At 38.1% G+C, this 22,580-nt stretch overlaps 1 protein-coding gene across 1 annotated transcript in view; it reads left to right on the top strand.

Moving 5' to 3' along the window:
- RFX4 (regulatory factor X4) overlaps nucleotides 1-22,580 on the top strand; it is a 110,471-nt gene that overhangs the window by 14,499 nt on the left and 73,392 nt on the right. The window contains 2 exon segments of the mRNA XM_031940132.1: nucleotides 7,679-7,812; nucleotides 17,555-17,615. Coding sequence (XP_031795992.1) covers nucleotides 7,679-7,812; nucleotides 17,555-17,615 — 195 coding nt within the window.

Below are 22,580 nucleotides of genomic sequence, written 5' to 3'. Positions count from 1 at the left end.
TGGATGAACTCATCTTTAGCAGATCCCATTAGCTAGCCCTAAGACCTCCTAAATCCAAGATTCTGTGAACCTGAGGTTGTGACTTCCTCTCTATGGTCCAAAGTTTTCTCCTCTATAAAATGAAGGGAACAGGTGACTTCTGAAGTCTCAGAAAACTTCTCTTTGACTTCTGTCTACATCCATTGATATCTAATTATATGACCTTAAATATTGGGTCTCAGTTTCCCTATCTGTAATTCGCACTTGTACCACCTATTTTGTAGAATTATTATGAGAATCAAATGAGATTCTGGAAAGCATTTTGGAAACCTGGAGGGGTGGGGAGGAAGCCACCAATTGTTAAAGGACCTTGGAGTGTTTGGAGCTACTTTGAAGAGAACTTAAAGAAACTGGAACATGAGAAACATCTATAACTGGTCACACTAATGGAACATGGGCACCTTGTTCCAAGATAATTGGGCACATTGGTATAGAGAGTGAAGGATTATTTTCCATTTTCTATACCTGATATCTAGAAGACCAATAATGGGATTTCAAGCACTCCAACCCTGGGAGGTAGATGTTATTATTCTTTATCTTTTTCAGAGGAGTAGACTAAACAGAAAGGCTCAGTGATTTGTATAGAGTTACACAACTGGTCTCTAAGATGGGATTCAAATTCAGCTCTACCTCAATCCAAGTGCAATACTCTAACCATGACAGACATTGGCTAGCTGCCCAATGACTTTTTGCAGGGTTTTTCCTTTAAAGCAGGAGCTCTTAACCATTTAGGGTGTGTTTTGACCATTTAGTGAATCCTCTGGACTGCTCCTCAGAATCACATTTCTAAACACATAAAATAAAATGCATAGGATTAGAAAAGAAGGTGGCGGCTAGATGGTACAGTGGATAGAACACCATCCCTGGAGTCAGAAGGATCCGAGTTCAAATCCAGTCACAGATGCATAACATTTCTTAGTTGTGTGATCCTGGGCAAGACTTAACTCCAATTGCCTTGCAATAAAAAAAAAAAAATATAAAAAAGTAATAGGATCAGAAAGAAAGTCAATTATATAAGAATACAATTGAGATTATATTGTTAAAAGTTCATCTACCCTAGATTAAGAACCTCCACTTTAAAAGTAACAGATCCCTCTCAATTCTGAACATCTAATCCTTCCTTTTTTCCTAGGTATCATCTATCCTTCCACTATGTGAAAAGGAAGGAGCTAAAAAAAATGGACTGCTCAGTAGCACCAAAGATAGGCAGAAATATACACTTGGTGTCTGTCCATGGTGTTTGCCTTTGTCTTCCCACATTTATAGAGTACCATCACCATTATTTTACTTTCACTTTCTTTAATGTAAGATGTTCTTTTAGGATTCCCCATCCCTATTTTTTTTTCACATTTATCAGTAGAGGGCAGACTGGGGAAAAGTCTCCAACAGGTAGAATTAATACACCAGCATTCCTGGCCAGATGCCATTCCCTTGTGTGACTTTGAAATGTCACCTTAAAGTAATAACTTAGCCCAAGGTCACGTAGGTGTATTTTTGTCTGTTTTGATATTGTTACCAAGAAGAGGAAGGTGTCTCTTCTCACCCCTTCTTTTGGACTTGTTAAAGATGTGTCCACCTGTATGGAAGTAGATAAAATTGATTATGGCTGCATCTGGTCAAGTAACACTATTTACTTTGAAGAGTCAATGGGTCCATGATTTCTTAGGGGTGTGCTTGCTTGGGCACTAGGTTAATTGTCCATGGAGGCAGCATCACTGTATTTTGAATCAGGAAGATCAGTGTTCAAATTGTGCTTTATTAATCTCTTATCCTCTCTGTGCCTCTATTTCCTTATCTGTAGAATCAGTAGGTCTGATATTAAGATATCTTCCAACTCTAAATCTATAATCCTATATTTAAATTTTTTTAAACAATATTTTATTTTTTGTGTATGTGAGGCAGTTGGGATTAAGTGGCTTGACTGGGGTCATACAGCTAGTAAGTGTTAAGTGTCTCAGGCTGGATTTGAATTCAGGTCTTCCAGACTCCAGGGTAGTTGCTCCATCTGTGCCATCCAACTGCCCCTTAAAGCACATCCATATATGCATTGTAGAGTAGGAGAGGATTTGTACATGAAACTGAATCTCTATAATGCACACTCTGCTTTTTAAAAAAAAGAACATCATAAATTCAACCTAGATTTCAAAGCCATCCTGATTATCTATGATTCTTTCTGACCTTTCCCTCTTTTTTTGGAGGGGAAAACCTATCTCAATTCTCTTTCTCAATTCGATAAACATTTATTAAGTCTCTATTGTGTCCAAGATACTGTGCTAAATGTTAGTGATATAAAAAAATCATAGTTATTACCCTCAAGGAGTTTAACAATTTAATGAGTTCGTGAAGTATTGGCCATGATTGAACAACATGTTAATATGCTATAATTTATTCATTTGTTCCCCAAAAGATGGACTCCTCCTCAGTTTTTAGTTCTTTACCACAATAATAAGAGCTGCTATAAATATTTTAGCCTGTTAATAGTGTTTGATTTTTTTTGCCAGATATATATCAAGAAAATTTTTAGCATTTATATTTACAAGATTTTGAGTTCTAAATTTTTTCCTCCAGTTCTCCCTTCCCTTTTCTGAACATAGTAGGAAGTTTGATATAGTTTATGCATATATTATCATGTAAAATATATTTCCATATTAGTGAAAGAAGAAATAGATCAAAAGGGGAAAAAACACAAGAATGAATAAAGTAAGTGAAAAAAAAATGCTTTCATCTGTATAGTGGCCTTGGAACAGCAACTGCCTCTCAGTCTCTGTATCATCATGCTCTTTGTATCATCATCATCCTCTCACATGAAGAGATCCGTTCTACAGGTCTGAGTTAAACCTCCAGCAGCCCCTGGCAGGTGGCTCCCGTATCATGCCATATCTGCATTCACAGTCCCTCAGTTCTTTCTCTGGCTATGGATAGGATTCTCATTCGTGAATATTTTGTTCTTTCTCTTGGATTATCGTGTTGCTAAGAAGAGCCAAGTCATTCATAGCTGGCCATCACTTAGTGCTGCTGATACTGTGTATGATGTTTTCCTGGTTCTGCTTGTTTCACTTTGCATCAGTTTGTACAAGTCTTTCTGAAATCTGCCAGTTCATCATTTCTTATTTCATCACATTTGCAGCTTGTTTAGCTTCCAATTGAAGGGCATCTCCTCATTTTCTAATATTTTGCCACCACCAAAAGGCTGCTATAAGTGTTTTTGCCCATATGAGCCCTCTTCCTGTGTTTGATTTGTCTGGGACATAAGCTTCATAGAGTCCATATTTCTACCCATATTTCGTAGAAGATCTGAGCCACGTACCAAAGTCCTTTCTCTGGGTCTTTTAATATTTTGTGTCTAACTATATAACGCCGGAACCATTCATACGTGACTGTTGTCATTATCTCATTCTGAATCAGGGATATTGAAAAAAAGTCAACTCACATAAAGTCTTTGATCTGGAAGAGGCATTGGACAATCAATCAATCTACCATTAACTATTTATCAAACAGCTTCTATAGGTCTGACATTTAGGGACAGGGAATGGGCATGTGATAGCATGCAGATACAGAGCAGCAGTTCTCAAACTTTTTCATCTCCAAACCCTTTTATGCTCTTCAAAATTATTAAAGACCCCAAAGGGCTTTTGTTTATGTGGTTTATAGCAATCAAATTTACCAGCCACTCCGCAGCCTATAGTTCCAGAGAATTGCTGGGGGCTTTGAGAGATGAAGGGATATCTAACCTCTATAGCCACTATGTGTTAGAGATGCTTAAGAATTGAATCCACATTTTCCTGGCTCTGAGGCTGGCCCTGTCTCCTATGTCACTTTGCTTTTCATGGTCACCAGCAAATCAAAGATAGAAGCCAAACAATAGTCGTCACCCTCATGGAGCTTACAATCTATCAGGACAAACAATGCATACATATGTGAGTTAATAGAAAGTACATGCAAAGTAAATATTCCGTATTTATGGAGTAATTTTGGAGCTCAGGTTGGGTAGCTATATATATCTACTCCCACTCCCTTATACCTTCTCTAACCTTCTCTCTTGCATTATTCCCCTCCCCAGCAGGGCAAAACAGCATTTTTTGGTGAAGAGAATGGAACTATAAGACCTGGTTTCCACCAGATAGAACAATGGTTCTCCAGCTCCAGTTCCTTAGAAATGTTGGCTAAGAAAGGGACCCACAATTCTAGAGAACTGTCATTGAATTTTCCCACTTCCTCTCTAAAATTCATTTCACAATGAATCATCCTTAAAGACGCACTATGCTTAGCAGAGGGCCTTGTACCTGTCGGTTGTTTAATTTAATTGATCATTTTGGAGTTAATATAAGAATATAAGAATCGAGTTTGAACTATATTTCTTAATAACTTAATTTTTCTGAAGCTATAAGCTCCTGGAGGGTAGGGATTGGATTTTTGGTGTGGTGCTTTTTGTTTTTTGGTCTCTCTTTGTATCCCCAGCATTTAACACAATGTTTGGTATATAGTAGATGCTTAATAAATACTTGTTGACCTGACTCAGCATTCTCATCTATAAGGTAAGGGAAGTTGAACAAGATAGCATGTAAGGACCTTATAGTTCTAAATCCATGAATTAAATACCATAATCTCCTTGCATTTTATAGTATATCATCATCATCATCATATCATTTTCCTACTTTTCTCCCGCTGCCCCTACTCCAAGATTTACATAGTCTGGATGAATACTTGTTGGGATAGGTTGCAGAAGGCTCTCTTGGTTTGGTCTAGGTTGGACCAGATGAACTTTGAGTTCCTTTTCAACTCTTTGGTTCTTTGAGTCTATGAATTATATCTAACTCCACTAATTTTTTATTTGCATTGAGTAAATCTGTATTTTGTTAATCATAAAATTCTCCACATATATTTGATAATGCTACTATATGTATGAAAGATATTTATTCAGCCTGTAGACAGTTTGTTTGCTTATTTATTTGTGCTACCATTTAACAAACTAGTGACTAGAATTTCATTTTGGCTTTTGAGGATTCAATAAAAATAACAAAGCATGGTGTCCACACAAATGTAAAGATCTCAGACACTTAGAACCCACACAATGGTAGTATTTGACCTTGGCACTGGGGAGAGAACACACAAGTTCTTCTCCCAAAGCAAAATGGTTGTTGATCACAAGGAAGAACTGGGCCTAAATGTGAGTGAAGATGGTGACCTGAGTTTGTTTAACTTAAGAAGCTTGGGCCAACCTCTGAAGTTAGATGAAGAATTACTTAAGAAATGACTCCTGTGTTTGTTACTTGGGTAATTATATAGTTAACATTCTCTTCATCTTCATGTCTTAAAACCATTTGTTTAAATCTTCAGAAATGCACCTATATTTCTCTCTTTTCCTGTGGTCCTTTCATTTGGTGACACATATATTTGGTTTGGATCTGATTAACGGCCATAGATTATTACCTTTTGTTGCCTTCACTTTGTATGTGTATTCAATAGATTAGATAATTACAGCCTCATCTTATCTCCAAATATCAGATTATTAGTTAATAGGAGATGAACAATTATCGGGTGAGGGATCAATTTAATTAAATTTGTTCAGCAAAGAGGGCATGTGTCACAATGCACTGTTTTAGACCAGGTTGTGATTGCCTAGTGCCTGGCACATAGCAGGTACTTAATAAATACTTGCAGATTGATAGACTTATTTGACTTAGGGTTACAAGTATACACTACTTTACGAATCTTCTATATAAAAAAAATTAAACCTATAAAACAGATTAATTACATTGTTATTGTTCATATTATTTATTTTTCAGTGGTAACTCTAAAATACAAAATTCTGGCATTGCCCTTTGTCCTTGAGAAAATTCTATCACTTTCCCAACCTCAATTTTCTCCTCTATAAATTAGAGCTAATAATTCCTTTTTTTAAAAAAAAATAGGTCACATGAAGCTATAGATAGATAGATATATGTAGATATCTCTCTCTCTCTCTCTTTCTCTTTATATATATATATATATACATATATATACACACACACACACACACACACACACACACATACTTGCTTTTTAATTCTCTTAAGCAAATGAATGTAGGTATAGTTGATATGGCAAATGCACTGGAAAAAAATAGAGTCCAGATCCAAAATATAAAAACAAGAGATAATTCTTGAATTGATTGCCCTAGCCCTACAATGTCAATCAATAAGCATCTACTAAACACCTATTTGGGCAGCTAGATAGTGCAGTGGAAAGAGATCTGATCTGGGAGATAGGAAAAGCTGAGTTCGAATCCAGACACAGATACCCACTGACTGTGTGACCCCGGGCAAGTGACTTCATCCTGTTTGTCTCAATTTCCTCATTTGTAAAAATGAGCTGGAAAAAAAATGGCAAACCACTCCAGTGATTCCCCCCCCCCCCCCCCGCAAAAAAAACAACCCACAAATAGGATCTCAGAGAGTCATTCAGGAGTGAACAACAACAAATATCTATGATGTGCTAGTCACTGTATTGGAGATACAAATGTGAAGAATGAAATAATCCTGTTTTCAAAGTCCTTGAAAGCAGGGATTATTTCATTTTAACTATCCAAATTAAAATGAATTGACAACCTAATTGTAAAGCTGCTTATAACTGGGAAGTATTTCTGATGGAGCTGAAGTACTTGGAGTATCAGAAAGATGTTTTTCAAATTTATATAGGAACATAGCCCTGCAGCAGGAGGGGATATTAGAGACCATTGATCATTTTATAGCCAAGGGAACTGAGGCACAGAGTGGCTGAGTAAATTGTTCAGGCAGATGCAGCTAGTAAGTAGTTGACATGAGATTTGAACCCAGAACTCCCTGGCTCCAAAGCCAATGCTCACTCCATAATACCATGCTTTCCAATTAATGATAGCCAGGTGGTTAGAGTGCTTGGCTTGGTGTCAGGAAGACCTGAATTCAAATCCTATTTTTAATACTAACTAGTTATGTGACCCTGAGCCAGTCACTTAGCCTCAGTTTCCCCATGCATAAAATGAGGATAATAATAGCCCCTACCTCATATGATTGTTGGGAGAATCAAATGAGATAATAATGGTAAGGGTGCCTGGCATATAGTAAGTACTATATAAATGTTAGCTATTGTTATTATTATTGAGATCCAGGAACTTCTTCAAAATCAACAACAAAAGAAAAACAAGAATTTCCCCAGCTGGGTAGTAAATTAGGAACAAATGGATTTTTGTTGTTGTTAAGGAATTAAGTGACTTGCCCAAGTCACACAGTTAGGAAATGTTAAGTGTCTGAGGGCATATTTGAACTCAGGTCCTCCTGACTTCAGGGTTGTTGCTCTATCCACTGCACCACCCAGCTGCCCCTATGAATGGATTGTCTTGTTGGATTTGCAGTTAAAAGTTCTGGAGGTCAAAAATTTATTTTGTCTCTTGCCACTTTTGTAATGTTGGTCCAGTCATTGACTTCTCTGGGTCTCATTTATCTCTGAAACTGAGGGGTTAGACAGAGTGACCTCTTCCTCAGTGACCTCTTCCTCTGAATCTATAATGGGAGGAGCCTATTTTCATCTTGGTTAAGTTTTAGAAGAAGGCAATAGTGAAGTTTATGGGTTGTTTTTTTTGTTTTGTTTTTTTTAACACAGTGAAATAATTCATTGACATTAGAAGGTTCCCATTCCCCATAAATGCTGACACATTTTTCTATTTTTCAGAGAGCTGGATTGAAAGATGTCTCAATGAAAGTGAAAACAAACGCTATTCCAGCCACACTTCTCTGGGGAATGTTTCTAATGATGAAAGTAAGTAACCAGAATTCTTGTGCCCAATTTGGTTTCACATGGCAGAGCCTAACTGTCTGATCAAAGGATGACGTCCCTTCCAAAGATTGTTGGGATGGCCTTCAGACCCCAGGAGAAACTTTATCTGAACCCTCCTCTGATGTCCTGAGGTCTAAATTCTTGGGAAGTTAGAGAATATAGAAGGGGAGCCCCCTGTCTGGAAGGACCTACAAGCTAGGAAAACTCTAGTGAGAAGACTGTAGGTCTCTTTTGAAGATAAAGCAGAAATAATTAGTAAAAGGGAGTCACTAGACTTCCATCATGCATTAGAATGGAAAATTGGTTCAGGTGGGATTATACCTGAGACTTGAAAGAAGTCAAGAAAGCCAGGAAGCAGAGATAAGGAGGAGGGCATCCCGGGCAGGGGGCACAAACAGGGAAAATGTCCAAGGTGGGAGTTCAAGTGTCTTATTTGAGGGACAGTCAGGAAGCTGATGTCATTGGAAGGAAAAATTCATTAAGGGAAGGGAGGAGTGTGGAAGTGGAAGAAAGCTGGAAAGGTGGGAAGTGGCCAGTTTGGGAAGGGCTTTGAAAGCTAGGAGATTAGCACCAGCCCTGAAGTCAGGAGAACTTGAGTTCAAATTTGGTCTCAGATACTTAACACTTCCTAGCTGTGTGACCCTGGGCAAGTCACTTAACCCCAATTACCTTAGCAAAAAAAGAAAGAAAGAAAGAAAGCCAGGGAATTTTATATTTGATTCAGGAGGTGATAGGAGGCCACTGATGGTGATTAAAAAGGAAAGTGACATGATCAGAACTGCATTTTAGGAAGAATAATTTGATAGCTGAGTTGAAAATGACATGGAGAAGGGAGCAGAGGCTTGAAACAGAAAAACCAGTCATCGGGCTACTGTGTAGTCCAGGTGTGAGGTTATGAGAAACTGCACCGGGTTGGACATGTCTAGAGAAAAGATGTAGGCAAATGAGAAGGATTTGGAAGATGTTGGGAACCGAACCAACTGGATCTATTGGATTTGGGAGAGGAGAGAAATTAAGAGACTGGGTTCTAGCCTAAGGGCCCAGGAGGATGGTAGCTCTTGTAATGGAAATTGGAAAGTTAGGAAGGGAAGAGGGTTTGGGGGAAAAGATAATGAGCTCCATTTCAGGCATGATGGCTTCAAGATGTCTCCAAGACACCTAGTTTGAAATGCCCAATATGCACTTGGAGATAGAAGCCTGGAAATCAGGAGAGAACATGGGACTGGTTAAGTAGCTCTGAGCTATCATCATCATGTCATCAGCAGCAGCACAGAGCAGAGATGGTAGCTGAATTCCTAGGAGTTGATTACATCACCTGGGTCTGTTTAGCTCCAAGGCTGGCTTTCTCTTTACTAGGCTACCTTGGCTCTCTGATATGTCTAATGGTGGCTAATTACAAACCAGCAACAGATGATTTCAAATAGATAGTTCTATTTGTTTTTAAAATGATGGAGAAATCATTTAGTCTGGAACCCTGGGGAAAGGAAATACAAATAGCAAATTACAAAAGGTACTTATAATGGTACACAGTAAGTATTTAATAAATGCTTTTTGGCTTGACATAAAGACAGAGAGATGAAGAACAATAGCAGTGTGATGATGTCTACCGAATTTTCCTTTTATCCTTTGATTTCCTTTGTAAGGGAGGCAGCTGATTGCAGCTGCACTAAACTTGGAATCGCAGGATCCAAATTTGAATGCTTTCTCTATTGCCTGTGACTGTGTGACTTTGGATCAATCATTTTTCCTTCTCTGACATTCAAGTCAATCATTTTTCCTTCTCTGACACTCAAGTTTCTTCACCCGTGAAATGAAGGGATTGTATTAAATATTATCTGAGATCTCTGTCAGGTCTAGATCTATGATGCTATGATACCTCCCTGTCTGCTAGTGGTGCTGCAGTGTATAGAGCAGGGGACCTGTAGTCAGGACCTGAATTTAATCCAGTCTCAGATATGGACTAATTGTGAGACTGTTAGCAAGTCACTTAACCCCTGTTTGCTTTGGTTTCTTCACAGGAATAATAACAGAACTTAACTCCCAGAGTTGTTGTGAGGATCAAAGGAAATAATTGTTAAGCATTTAGCACAGTGCCTGCTATGGAAATGTTGGCTCTTATAATTATAATTATTATTTTAAAATGAAAGGGTTGTAATAGGCCCCTCTCTGAAATCCTTTCCAGCTCCAATCAATAAATACCATGACAGGTAATGGAGTAGCCCTATGAAATGGCCATAGAGTGATATTTGGTAAAATGGAAAGAATAGTGAACTGGGACTTAGGAACCCAAGTTCTGTGCTAGCTGTGTGACCCATGCAATTTCTCCACTTGTAAAATGGGGCTACCTCGTAGGGTTGTTGTAAGGACCAAATGAGATAATGATTAAAAAGCACTTGGGGGTCAGCTAAGTGGTGTAGTGGATAGAGCACCAGCCCTGAAATCAGAAGGACCTGACTTCAAATATGGTCTCAGACTCTTAACACTTCCTAGCTATGTGACCCTAGGCAAATCACTTAATCCCAATTGCCTCAGGAAAAAAAAAAGCACTTGGGACAGTACCTGGCACATAGTACATGTTATATAATTACTAATTCAAATTTATAGTCAATGTACAAACACTCATCAAATGTTGCCTGGGTATCAGTCACTGAAATGTTGAGAATACAATGACTACAAAAGAGAAACACTACTTATCCTCAGATAGCTTGAATTCTATTTCTAATAAATTATCTTTTTAAAAATTCTGAATTTATCCAAGGCAATTCCAATAAACTTTGGATAGAAAATGCTATCTGCATCCAGAAAAAGAATTGTAGAGATTAAATGTAAATCAATACATGCTATGTTCACTTCTTTTTTCTATTTTCCCCCTCCCGTCATTTTTCCCTTTCATTCTGATTTTTCTCTCCCAACATGATTCATAAAAATGTGTATTAAAAAGTTAATATACATGTATAATCAGAAAAATAAAACAATTAATAAAGGTTAAAAATTCTGAATTTAATAAATACCAAAATAAAATGAGCATTTCCATATATAAAATAGAATAGAAACAGAGAATCATGTGTGAAATTAGGAATCTCTATGTGTTTGGCTTACTTTTCCTTTTAAGTTTATAATGACTTTAATGTGTAACTTTCAATGGTGTTCTCAGGAGTTCACATTCTAACAGGAGAGTCTTGGCACCAACAGAAGGAGAGAAATGGGGATGGTGGGGGAGGGCAGACAGACAGACAGACAGACAAGAGAGAGTATCTGTTTTATTCCTATTTTACAGAAGCAGAAACTCAGGTCCAGAGAGATTGAGATCATACAGCTAGTAAAAGACATTACTAGAATTAGAAGCCACATTTCTTTGGCTTTACATTTAACATTCTTTTCACTTCCCCATGAAAAGTTCTGCCACTAACCCAGCTTTATAATCTTGGGAAACACTTTTCTAGTGTCAGTTTCCCTACCTGTTAAATGGAAATCACTTCTTAGACCTGAAAAAGACCTTAGAAATCATCTTGTTCAATTTCTTCATATGGAAAATAAAGAGGCTGAGGCTTAGGAAAAAAGAAAACAAGTTTCTTAAGGCCACAGAGCTAATAGTGGAAGAGTCAAAGTTTCTAAAACATCAGCCTGTCTCTTGAGCTAGAGATTTGGACAAGGTTTTGAGGGGTTTTTCCATCTCTATGATGTAGGTTATAATGGTAGACTATGCCTTCCTTTCCATAAACACTAGTTGTGTGACATGGAAGACACTGTCTAGGACCACCCAGCATGGCATGTCCTCATCAGCGAAGGTGCTGAGCAAAGCAAAATTGAATCAGCTCAAAAAAACCCCATGAGATGTGCAAATTTAGAGGATGCATCCCAATTGTCCATCTGGACCAGTGGTTCCCAAATTTTTGTTTTCAGTATCTTTACCCTATTAAAAATTATTGAGGATCTCTCCAAAGCGTTTTTATTTATCTGGGTTATATTTATAGACATTTACCATATTGGAAATAAAAACTATTTTTGAATTTGTAGACCCTCTAAAAGGGTTTCAGAGATCCCCAGGATTCTCTAGATCATACTTTGAGAACCACTGATCTGGACTATTTGTGTTTAATTTGTGGTAGAGCCTTCTGAGCTCATATTAGTCTGATCAACTCACTACCTCCCAAAATAGCTTACTCCATCACTGCTGATGGCAATGCCTTCACACTTAATGAATTGTTTGAGTCAGAAAAAATTGTTTCCATTTTCTGGTAATGAATCACTTATCAATAAATGTAGGAAACAAGAATGAATCACTGTCAGGTGACTGTAAAATAAATATTTTGGTCCTGGGACAGAGGCAAGATCAGGGAAGATCTAGTAGCCCACTTTGGTTAGAATATGAACTATATGAAGGGAAGTCATGTGATACATGATTAGACAGGAAACCAGTAATTTGTGACTGGCCTTAAATTCCAAGTGCATTTTATTATGTGGACAATAGGGAACCATTGAGGGTTTAGAACAGGATAAAGATACAGGATCAATAGATCGTAAAGGTGTTTTGTTGTTATTATTGCTGCTATTATTGTTATTTGACAGCTGTGTGGAAGATGGATAGGAGAGCAGAGAAGCTAAAATCTGTGAGATCAGTCAGGAGGCTATTACAGTAGTAGAGATGAAAAATGGCTGTAAGACATGATGAGTTAGAGTGGTGGCAATGAGTATGAGTAAAGAAAATGGAGTGGTGAGGATGTGATGGAGGTGGAATCAATGAGTTTTGTCACCTAATTGGACTTCTTCAGTCTACTCAAGAAAAATCATGGATTTGGACAAGAGGGGCTCTGGTTTAGCTGCTGTCCATGTCCTAGCATGGATGAAATTTCCCACTGGACTAGAATGTAGAAGATCATTATAAAGAACAAGGTGAAAGTGAAAGGAAGTTGAAATCATAATAGATAAAGGAGGCATGGAGTTTGGAGAGGGGCTGCTACAGGAAGAAAAGTGAGCTTCTCAAAGAAAGCAAGGATGGGTTTTTTACAAGAGTATTTTTTGTTGTTTTGTCCCCATTTTAATAGCTTTTATATTACCAAATATATGCAAAAATAGTTTTCAACATTCACTTTTGCAAAACCTTGTGTTCCAACTCTTTTTCCTTTCATCTCCCCACCCCCTGCTATAGAGAGCAAGCAATCCAATATAGATTAAATATGTTCAATTCTTCTAAATATATTTCAATATATGTCATGCTGTGCAAGAAAAATCAGCTCAAAAGGTGAAAGAAGAAAAGAGAATAAAAACAAACAAACAACAACAATTAAGATAAAAATACTATGCTTTGATCCATATTCAGTCAGCATAGTTCTCTCTCTGGGTGCAGATAGATTTTTCCATCACAAGGGAATTGTCTTGAATCACTTTATTGTTGAAAAGAGCCCTGTCGATCACAGTTGATCATCACATATCTTCTTGTTGCTGTGTACAATGTTCTCTTGGTTCTACTCACTTTTCTTAGAATCACTTAGCATCAGTTCATGTAAGTCTTTCCAGGCTTTTCTGAAATCAGCTTGTTCATCATTTCTTATAGAATAATAATACTCCATTAACTTCATATACCATAATTATTATAGTAATTTTAAAAAAAGATTTGGTGATCCAACATAGTATCTTTACCTTTTTCTTGTTGTTTGCTTGCTTGTTTTTTCTTTCATTTTCCTCCTTTTTGATCTTATTTTTCTTGTTCAGAATGATAAACCTGAAAATATGTTTAGAAGAATTACACGTGTTTCACCTATATTGGATTACTTATCAACTAGGGGACCTGAGAGGGTAGAAGGAGGGAGAAAAATTTGGAATATAAGTTTTGTGAGGGTGAATGTTGAAAATTATCTTTGCATGTATTTTGAAAAAGAAAAAGCTATTGTTATTTTAAAAGAGAAAAGTAAAATAAAACAAAAGGGCTAATTAGGTAAAAAATTAAAAGAAAAAAAGATTTGGTGTGAGTGAGACACAAGATCACACTCACCCAGTCAGCAGTGTGCTATAAAGAGAGAAACATTATTCTGGGCTGCATCAGTGGGAATGCACTATATAGTGAAATGATCCATTCCTACTCTGTGTAATGTTAGCCCATTTTTAATAGCAAGCTTAGTCGTTCTTTGATCGTCCTAGGGCTACAGATGAAAAGTTGCACAAGACCTTATAGGACATCTAATCTAATTCCCCTCTCATTAGATAACAGAAGAGACAGGCACAGAGATAATCAATAAATAACAAGATGCCCCAGGTTATCAGTGAATTTGGACCCAGGTTGTCTGATTGCAAAGCTCAAGTTCTTCCCATGACACAGACAATTTTTCCCTTCCCTTCACCCACTTGAAGACCCTTTTATTGTCTAGCACCTAGTGTGAGCCTCATCTAATTCTGGTTTTTTAGCTTTTCTGAAACTATTCTTATAGGACCTTGCCATTTCATCCATGTCTTCAGTTATCTTTTAGTATCTAAACTTTTTCTATGTCTTTTTAGTTGGAGGGTGGATGATGGATGGTAGTTGATAGAAGGTAAAAGGTAGAAGATGTGAATGGTGGAAAGCAGAAGGTGGAATATGGAAGGTAGAAGGTGGAAAATGTTGGTTGGTAGAAGATCCAAGGTGGAAGATGGTGGATGGGTAAAAGGTCAAAGATGGTGAAAGATGGAAGGTAGAAGGCAGGAGATGGTGGATGGTGGAAGATGGATGTGAGAGTAACCCAAGGTCACTTTGGAACACCATAAACAGAGATGTGAAAAAATGTGATCACAAAAAAGGAGAATGTAAAGTTGAATTGGTTCATAGTAGCCATAGTCTCCAAAATGGTGGCTTAGGCTCCTAGCCTCCGAACCCAATATTTGCCCAAACTTCTCTAATACTATTGAGGATACCACTGTCCTTTCAGTCATTCAAGATCATGACTTTAGTATCCTCTTCAATTCCTCACTTCCCACCAACTCAATCAGTTTCTTTCTCCAAACTTTCTCTCTCTCTTATATCTGTCCCCTTCTCTCTACTCACACTTAGCTTCTAGTTAAGTACCTCATCACTCCTGGCCTAGACTATTCCTTACTAATTGCTCTCCCTGGCTCCAGTCTCTCCCTTTTTCAATTCTCCATACAGCTGTCAAAGTCATTTTTTTAATTGAAGGGTCTGACCATGTCATTCCCCTGCTCTTACTGAGTAGTCTACTACTCCTGTGGCTCCCTACTAACTCTAGAATGAAGTATTATTTCATCTTTATCTCATTCTTCTTTCATTTTTTTGCATGTAAGCTTCATAATATACAAAATTATAGATACAGCAGTACAAGTAGATAATTTAACAATAAATCTTCACGTACAAATATTTTGTATTAAGAAGATTGTACATTCAAAAACACTCAACATAGTAAAAGGTCAAGATAATGAAGGGAGAAAAATGAGGCAAACCTGGGAAAACAGAAGGGGGAAGAGGGACTAGAAAATAAGGTTAGTAGGAGAGAGTCAGAGAACCAGATGGAAGGACAAGTGGGAAATCGCAAGACTCTTGGGTTATGGAAAAGTAGACAAGTTATATATGATGGATTCGGGAACATGGCCATCTTGGTGGGTGGTGGAGGTGGCGTTCAGTTGTAAGCCATTGAATATATTGAGGTGCCCCAAAGGCCAAGTTTTCTGAGGTGCTATCAGTGTGTCCATTGAAGTTCCCCGAAGTCGTGTATATGACTGTGAACTCAGTACTGAATTCCTAAGGGAGGAGAGGGAATGAGCTAGGGATGGGTGGATTATGGCAGCCAAGATTTGGTTTGAGTCATAGATCTGATGGGAGAGACCCTCAAAGAAGAAGCGCTTGCTCATTGATGGAGGTATATTGAGGGTCTACAAATAGCAGGGAAGACCAAGGAGCAGATCAGCTCCAACAGCATCCAGGGGCATGATTGGGACTAGGGAGAGCAGAGAGAGATGCAGGCTCTTAGGGGAAAGGGGTGAGAGCCAGGCATCCATAAGTGTGAGAAGGCAAAGGGAGGATGAAGAAGAGAGGTTTGATAGGAAGGGCTGTTAGCTAATGATAGAATGAGGCTTCCCCAGGGCATGATGGAATGGGCGGGGATAGACCTGATGGGGTTAGGATAGTGATAGGATAGGGCAGATGGGAGATGAGAAAGTAGGGAATGGTTTTGCCCAGGGAGCCAAGATCCCATTGTCACCAGGACTATGAAAAGAGGAAATAGGAGTCTACTAGCTATAGACACATTGTCACTCTAATTTGTCTTTCTTGAGGAAAATGAAAAAGATGGCAAAACAAATCAAGAATTTGGAGAGATAGAAGTGAGGGGGTCAGGGTGTTCCAGGCATTGGGAACAGCCAGGGCAAAGGTTTGGGGGTGGGAGATGGAGTGGCAGCTGGGAAAGTCAGCAAGAAGACCAGTGTGGAGTAAGAATGGAGAATTCTTGTTCTCCAGCTAGCTTGTGAAGATCTATGTAAGTGGAAGGATTGCTGTTGTTCAGTCATTTCACTTGTGTTCCATTTGGGGTTTTCTTGTCAAAGATACTGGAATGCTTTGCCATTTACTTCTCCAGCTCATTTTGCAGATGAGGAAACTGAGGTAAATAAGGTTAAGCGACTTGTCCAGGGTCACAGAGCTAGGAAGGGAGTCTGGTTTGAACCCAGATCTTGCTGACTCTAGGCCCAGGGCATTATCCACTGCACCCCCCCCCAACTATCAAATTCCACTGATTAGTATATAACCCCCAGCAAATCATTTAATCTTTCCAAACTTGAGCTATCTCATCATAGAACAAAAGCGTTGAATCAGAGCATCTGTGAGATCCCTTCCAATTCTAAATCTATGATACTTTTACTTCTTTGTGCCTCAGTTTCTTCATTTCTAAAATGGAGGGGACAGTCTGTAGAAAACAGCTAAGAAAAGATTTAGACAGTTTTTCTCTGTACTGATCTTTTATCAATAAAAAATTTTTGTTGTTGTTGCAAGGCAATCAGGATTAAATGACTGAAGATGGATTTGAATTCAGATCTTATTGATGCTAGGCCCAGTATTCTATCCACTGCACCACCTAATTGCCCGTGGAATTGGGAAGTCTTGAGTTCAAATTCCACTCACTAGCTAACTAACTAACTAATCATATAGTAGGTGTCTAATGTCTGAACTAAAGTCCTCCTGATTCCAATAAATACTTATTAAGCACCTACTGTGTCCCAGACTTTGTACTAATTACAAGGGATACAAAAAGAGGCAAGAAACAAAATAAAAAGATAAAAAATAAAATAAAAAAATAATCCCTGCCTTCAAGAAGCTTACAATTTACTGTGTCACTTGGGTAAAAGAATTCTCTTGAAGCCTATTGGTTATGTTTGTGAGTTACAATCTGTCATTATTTCATTTCCGTAAGCTTCATTAGCTTTCTTAGTATATATGATGATCACAGGGTCATAGATCTAGAGGTAAAGAGATCATTGGAGCCTTTTAACATAACCCTCTCTCTTTATAAATGAAGAGACCTTGGCCGAGAGTCTGGGATTCTCTAATTTTTAACTTCAAAGAGGCAGAGCCAGGATTCAAACTCAGATCTTTTAAGTTATCCTTCTTCATTCTGCCCATTGCATCAATGCTAGGAAGCATCCATGACAGGATTCTAATTGCAAATGGGAGAATACACAGGCAGACATACACACCATTTCTTTGTCTTTTCCTACTGAGTCTTAATTTTTTTTCTCTTTTCTTTCACAGATGAGGAAAAAGAAAATAACCGAGCATCCAAACCCCATTCAACACCTGCCACCCTTCAGTGGTAAGTTTCCTCTTTGAAAGCCATAATAAAGCCCTAATGTGTTTCTGTCTTGGCCATGGAGCCAACTGCACCAACTTTGCTGCTGCCAAAATGAAAAGATAATGGGTTTTTAAATTTTTAAAAATCATGTAACTGAATACTTCGTAATTAATCTTCAGGTACTGAATGAATGTGTTTTGATTGTTATTAATAATAATCAGGTAATTTTATCATGAGCTTGTCTGTAGAAAATGCAAAACTCTTAGGGGAGTTGAAGTATTACAATGATTTGTGAAGTCCAACACTGTTACATTTCTCAATATCAAAATATGAAAATAAGCTAAGTTTAGTGGCCAACCCCCATCTCTAGCATTTGAAATCCCTCTCTTCTTTCATAGATTGTGGATAAGTAACATATTCTCTCAGCCTCCCTCATCTATAAAAAGAGGCTGAACTTTATGACCTCTACAATAAGTTTCTACCAATATTAAACCTATGATGTGATAGATAGATAGATGATAATTAAATAGATGGATGGATGATAGGTAAATTGATGGATGGATGGATGGATGTATAGATAGGTAGATGGATGGATGGATGGATGATTAGATAGATATATAGATAGATGGATGATAGATAGATGAGTGATAGATGGATGAATGGATGATAAATAGATGGATGACTGGATGGATGACTGGATGGATAGATAGACAGATGGGTGATGGATAGATAGATGAATGGATGATAAATAAATGGATGGATAAATGAATGTATAGATAAATGAATGGATGGAGGGAGAGATCCGTAGATAGATGGATGGATGGATGATAAATGGATGAATGATAGATAGGTGACGGATGGGTAATTAAAAAATGGACGGATGGAAGGATGGATAGATGGACAAATGGATGGATGGATGAATGGATGAATGGATGGATAGATGAATATTAGATAGATAGATGGATAGATAGATAGATACACCCCAACTTTGCTGCTCACTGTCTGTGTTAGGGTTAGGTATTATTGGATTAGGTTTACAAGTGGTTACTCCAGGATTAGCCTGTCCCTCATTGTTTCTAGTTATTTTTTCTTTAGTAGACTTGGCCCTGCCCCATCATCTACATTTAGCTAAAATACTTCCTATAGGGGTAAACCACTAGAAGATGCTTCTCTAGAGAAGATCTGGACTAATGATGCAAAGAATGGGCATATTCATTTTTATTAGCACATGCTTGTTATAGAACAGAGGCTTTAGAGCTTACAGACTCTTAGGGATCTTATAGGCTATCTACTCCAACCTCTTCATTGAACAGAGGAAGAAACAGAGCCTTCAAAGAGGAATAAATTACCTGCACAGTGTTTTGTAGAAATGGGATTTAAATTTAAGTCTCCTGACTTTCAATTTAGCACTCTCTCCCTTTTACCAATGCTAAAGAAAAGGCTCTAGGGAAATCATCTGATTCAGCTCTATGATTTGCTGGAAACACTAATGATAGAGAAGAATGAGGAGGCTCTGTGACCCTGGGCAAAGTCCCCCTTTGTGCACAAGGGAAGCTCTTTACCACCATGAATTTTTTAATACATACTGACCTGTATCTGTAGAGGGATTTTCCTCACTAGGAATTCCCTATCTAATCCCTCTCTCTTCACCACCCCACAAATGATATCGGTATGTCAACTGTTTAGGCCATTATTTGCTTATGGCTTAGTCATTGATTTTGGGGGGCAGGGTCTGAATCTATAGCTCTCTGGATTACGTAGCGTGTTCTGGAAGGTCATTAATCATTTACCAACAGTTCCTTGTGAGAGAATTAAAGCAAGCCAAAATATAAGACAAGGAATATGATATAATAATGAGAATGCACCTTTCTCTGGTCCTAAGGAGTCTGCAAAGCACTTTCCTCTTGTCGTGGAAGGTAATGGAGTATCCATGGAAGAACTGACCAAACATGCTCAGGGCTGTCCCCACTACAAAGCATCAGGGCTGAAATTTGAAGTCAGATCCAAGCCTAGTACCTCAAGGGAGGGATGGATGAATATTATCAAATACTGTTGTGTGACATGTTTATTTAAGAACTGTCTAAATGATCCCTATGTCTTATTTTCCTTGAGGGCAGGGATTGGTTGTTTTTGTTTTGTTTTATTTTGTTTTGTTTTGTTTTTTGGATCTTTATATATCTGATACCTGGTATTCAGTAGGACCTTAAGAAAGGTTTGCTGATTGAATAATTGGTCACCTTTTGGAACAATATAGGACAAGAACCACTGACTCAGTGTTGGTCCATCCCTTGTCCATCCCTTGGGGTGGCAACTCTTTGTTTCTTCTACCTGTCCTTTCTTCCCCCCCCCCATTTTCATCATTCTTTTCCCAAGACTCTTTCGACTTAAATAACAAATAATACATCAGTCAGAAAGCCTATGATAATTGGATCGTGTGATTTTCCCTGAAGAAAACAGGCAAATAGTGTAAAAATGCCTTCTGCCCAATATTTTCCCGCTCCCTCTGGCACAAGGGTGAGTAAATCCCAACACTCTTGGGGGACTCTCAGTGCTGCTGGAATCCTACTCACACAATGGCCTCTATTCAAGGAGAAAATTTAGAAATGGAAACGTCAGATCATTCAGGCCTCTTCTGTGCCAGCCCATGAAGGAAGGCCTTCCTCCCCCTGCTCTCGCCATCCCCCGCACACATCTCCTGGCATTTCCGTGTTGTGTTAGATTCATTGTGCCCTGTCAAATCGAAGGCATTTTCCTTTTCAGCTGTTTACAGAGTGTAGGATGGCCTTCTCAAAAAGGAGGGAAGGGAAGATTAAATGGTCTAAATGGTCATACATTGTTCTCCGTTAGAGTTTATTTTTTTTTAAATTAATCCCTAGAGTAATTTGTCTGAGTTTTTTTAAGTTCTCAAATCAGTAATTCATGAGCCCAATTTAGGTTCCTTTTTGTACTATTGATGGAGCCATAACTAGGCAGGAAGAAAACTCAGCTTGGCATCTTTTCTATGAAACACAGAATTTCTCAAAAAAACAATGTTCCTGCACCCTCTCTACTTAATAAAATCAGCAAGTATCGATTTATTCCCATTTATAATTCAACACTTTATTCAAAAGTGACAAAATATAGCCTTCCAAAGACTGTTGGAACTGAAAGGAGCTCATAGAATAGAAATCCTTTCTTTCATTCAACCTTTGCTTGAAGACTCCCAATGATGGAGAACTCATTATGTACTAAAACATCCCCTTCCAAGTTGCTACATCTCCGTTAGGGAAATTTTTATATTTAGCCAAAATCTTTCTCTCCCATTTTCACTCTTTTTCTCCTAATTCTGACTTCCAGGCCCAAGCACAACAAGCCTCCTTCCTCTTTCTCATGGCAGCTTTTCATATGTCTAAATAAAATTATCGTGTTCTTTCTACGTATACTCCTCTATAGTGCTCTGGATTACATAGCATATTCCAGAAGGCCATTAATCATTTACCAATAGTTATTTTTTCCTTCAATTTAGCCTCATCTGGCTGTGGTGTCCTATCTTTTTACCAGATTGGATGCCCTCCTAAGGACTCACTCTGGTTTTTACAATATCCTTCCTAAAATATGGTGGCAGAACTGAAATCAATAGTTCAGATCATGTATAAATAATACATTCGACACATGGTGTCTTTGTCTTAGCCCAATCATTGATAAAAAAAAAAAGTTGAATAAACAAAACTAAAGACAGGTTTTGGGGGAACTTCATTGGATACCTTTCTCCAATTTTTATGGATATATTATTTATTTTTCTTTGATTTTGGCATTTAACCAGCTAAATAATCTGCTTAACCTTGCTATTGTTTCTCACACCTCATAACATGAAGGCATAAAGCCATGGCGGTTCAAAGTGGGGATCAACAAACTTATAAACTTTTGTGTCAGCAGGTGGCCAAGCCAATGCCCAGAAATCATTAGTGGTATGAAATAAAAGAACAAGAGAAAACAGAAGAGGAGAATTAGATAATAATAATAATAATAATAATAAATTAGATAAAAAATAGAAAGAGAAGAGGGGAAAAATAAGAAAAGAGGAAAAGATAGGAGAGCAAGGAAAGAGGGACAGAACTAGAAAGAAGAGGGGCAGAAAGAGGAGAGAAATGAAAAGAGAGGGGCATGGAATAGTCTATTGGACTACATATATCCTGTAGTTAGTCAGTGAACATGTATTAAGTATCTAGTATGTGCCTGTCTGTGTGCTAAGAAATGGGATACAAAGAAAATCAAAGTTAGCCCCTGCCCTCAAGGAAGTTAGAATCTACTTTGAAGACAATAAACAAAACCAGGCTCAAGGGCACAGAAGATACCAGGATTGGAAGGGAAAGGCATGATGGGGAAATACAAGGAGTGCAGCTGGATGGGAAATGAAGAGATGGCACCTTCCTCCAAGGGAGATCCTATGAGGAAAGATCTCTGCTCTCCGATCAGAAGGAAAGGGGGATCACAGGGGCAAAAGGCATTGAGGAGGTGCAAGTTCCTGGGCCAAAGTGATTGTGCAGGATCCCTGGGCATAATGGAGAGGCCAGAGGATGATACCAGAGCTGTAGCTTGGCTTACCCCCTTTTCTTAGTTCTTGTACTAAAGCACTGCCCACAGTCCAGACTTCATTAAACTTCAGATGCAACAAGTCTAGTCTAGTTCCCATTTATGAAAGGGAAAGGTCAGGTCTGCATGACATGCCAATTTAAGTGATGACAGACTGAGTGTTAAGAAGGGAGCATATTAGGCTACTTATTGTTTAAGTCATACTCATGTCATTAAGGATGACAAAATTCATCCTCAGTACCACTGACAGATTAATCTTCCTAGAACACAGTCCTAGTCTGGTTATTCCCCTACCCCCAAAATATCCACCAAAAAGTCCAAGCTAAGGCTTTTGCCTGGCATTGAAGACTTCTATGATTGGGTCTCAACTATCCTTACATTTATATTACATTCTATATCCCCTCACTTACTAGA

Source organism: Sarcophilus harrisii, chromosome 5, assembly GCF_902635505.1.
Source record: "Sarcophilus harrisii chromosome 5, mSarHar1.11, whole genome shotgun sequence".
Classification (NCBI taxonomy): Eukaryota; Metazoa; Chordata; class Mammalia; order Dasyuromorphia; family Dasyuridae; genus Sarcophilus; species Sarcophilus harrisii.
The sequence above is the reverse complement of the archived record's forward strand: the minus strand, read 5'-3'. Positions and strand labels throughout refer to the sequence as shown.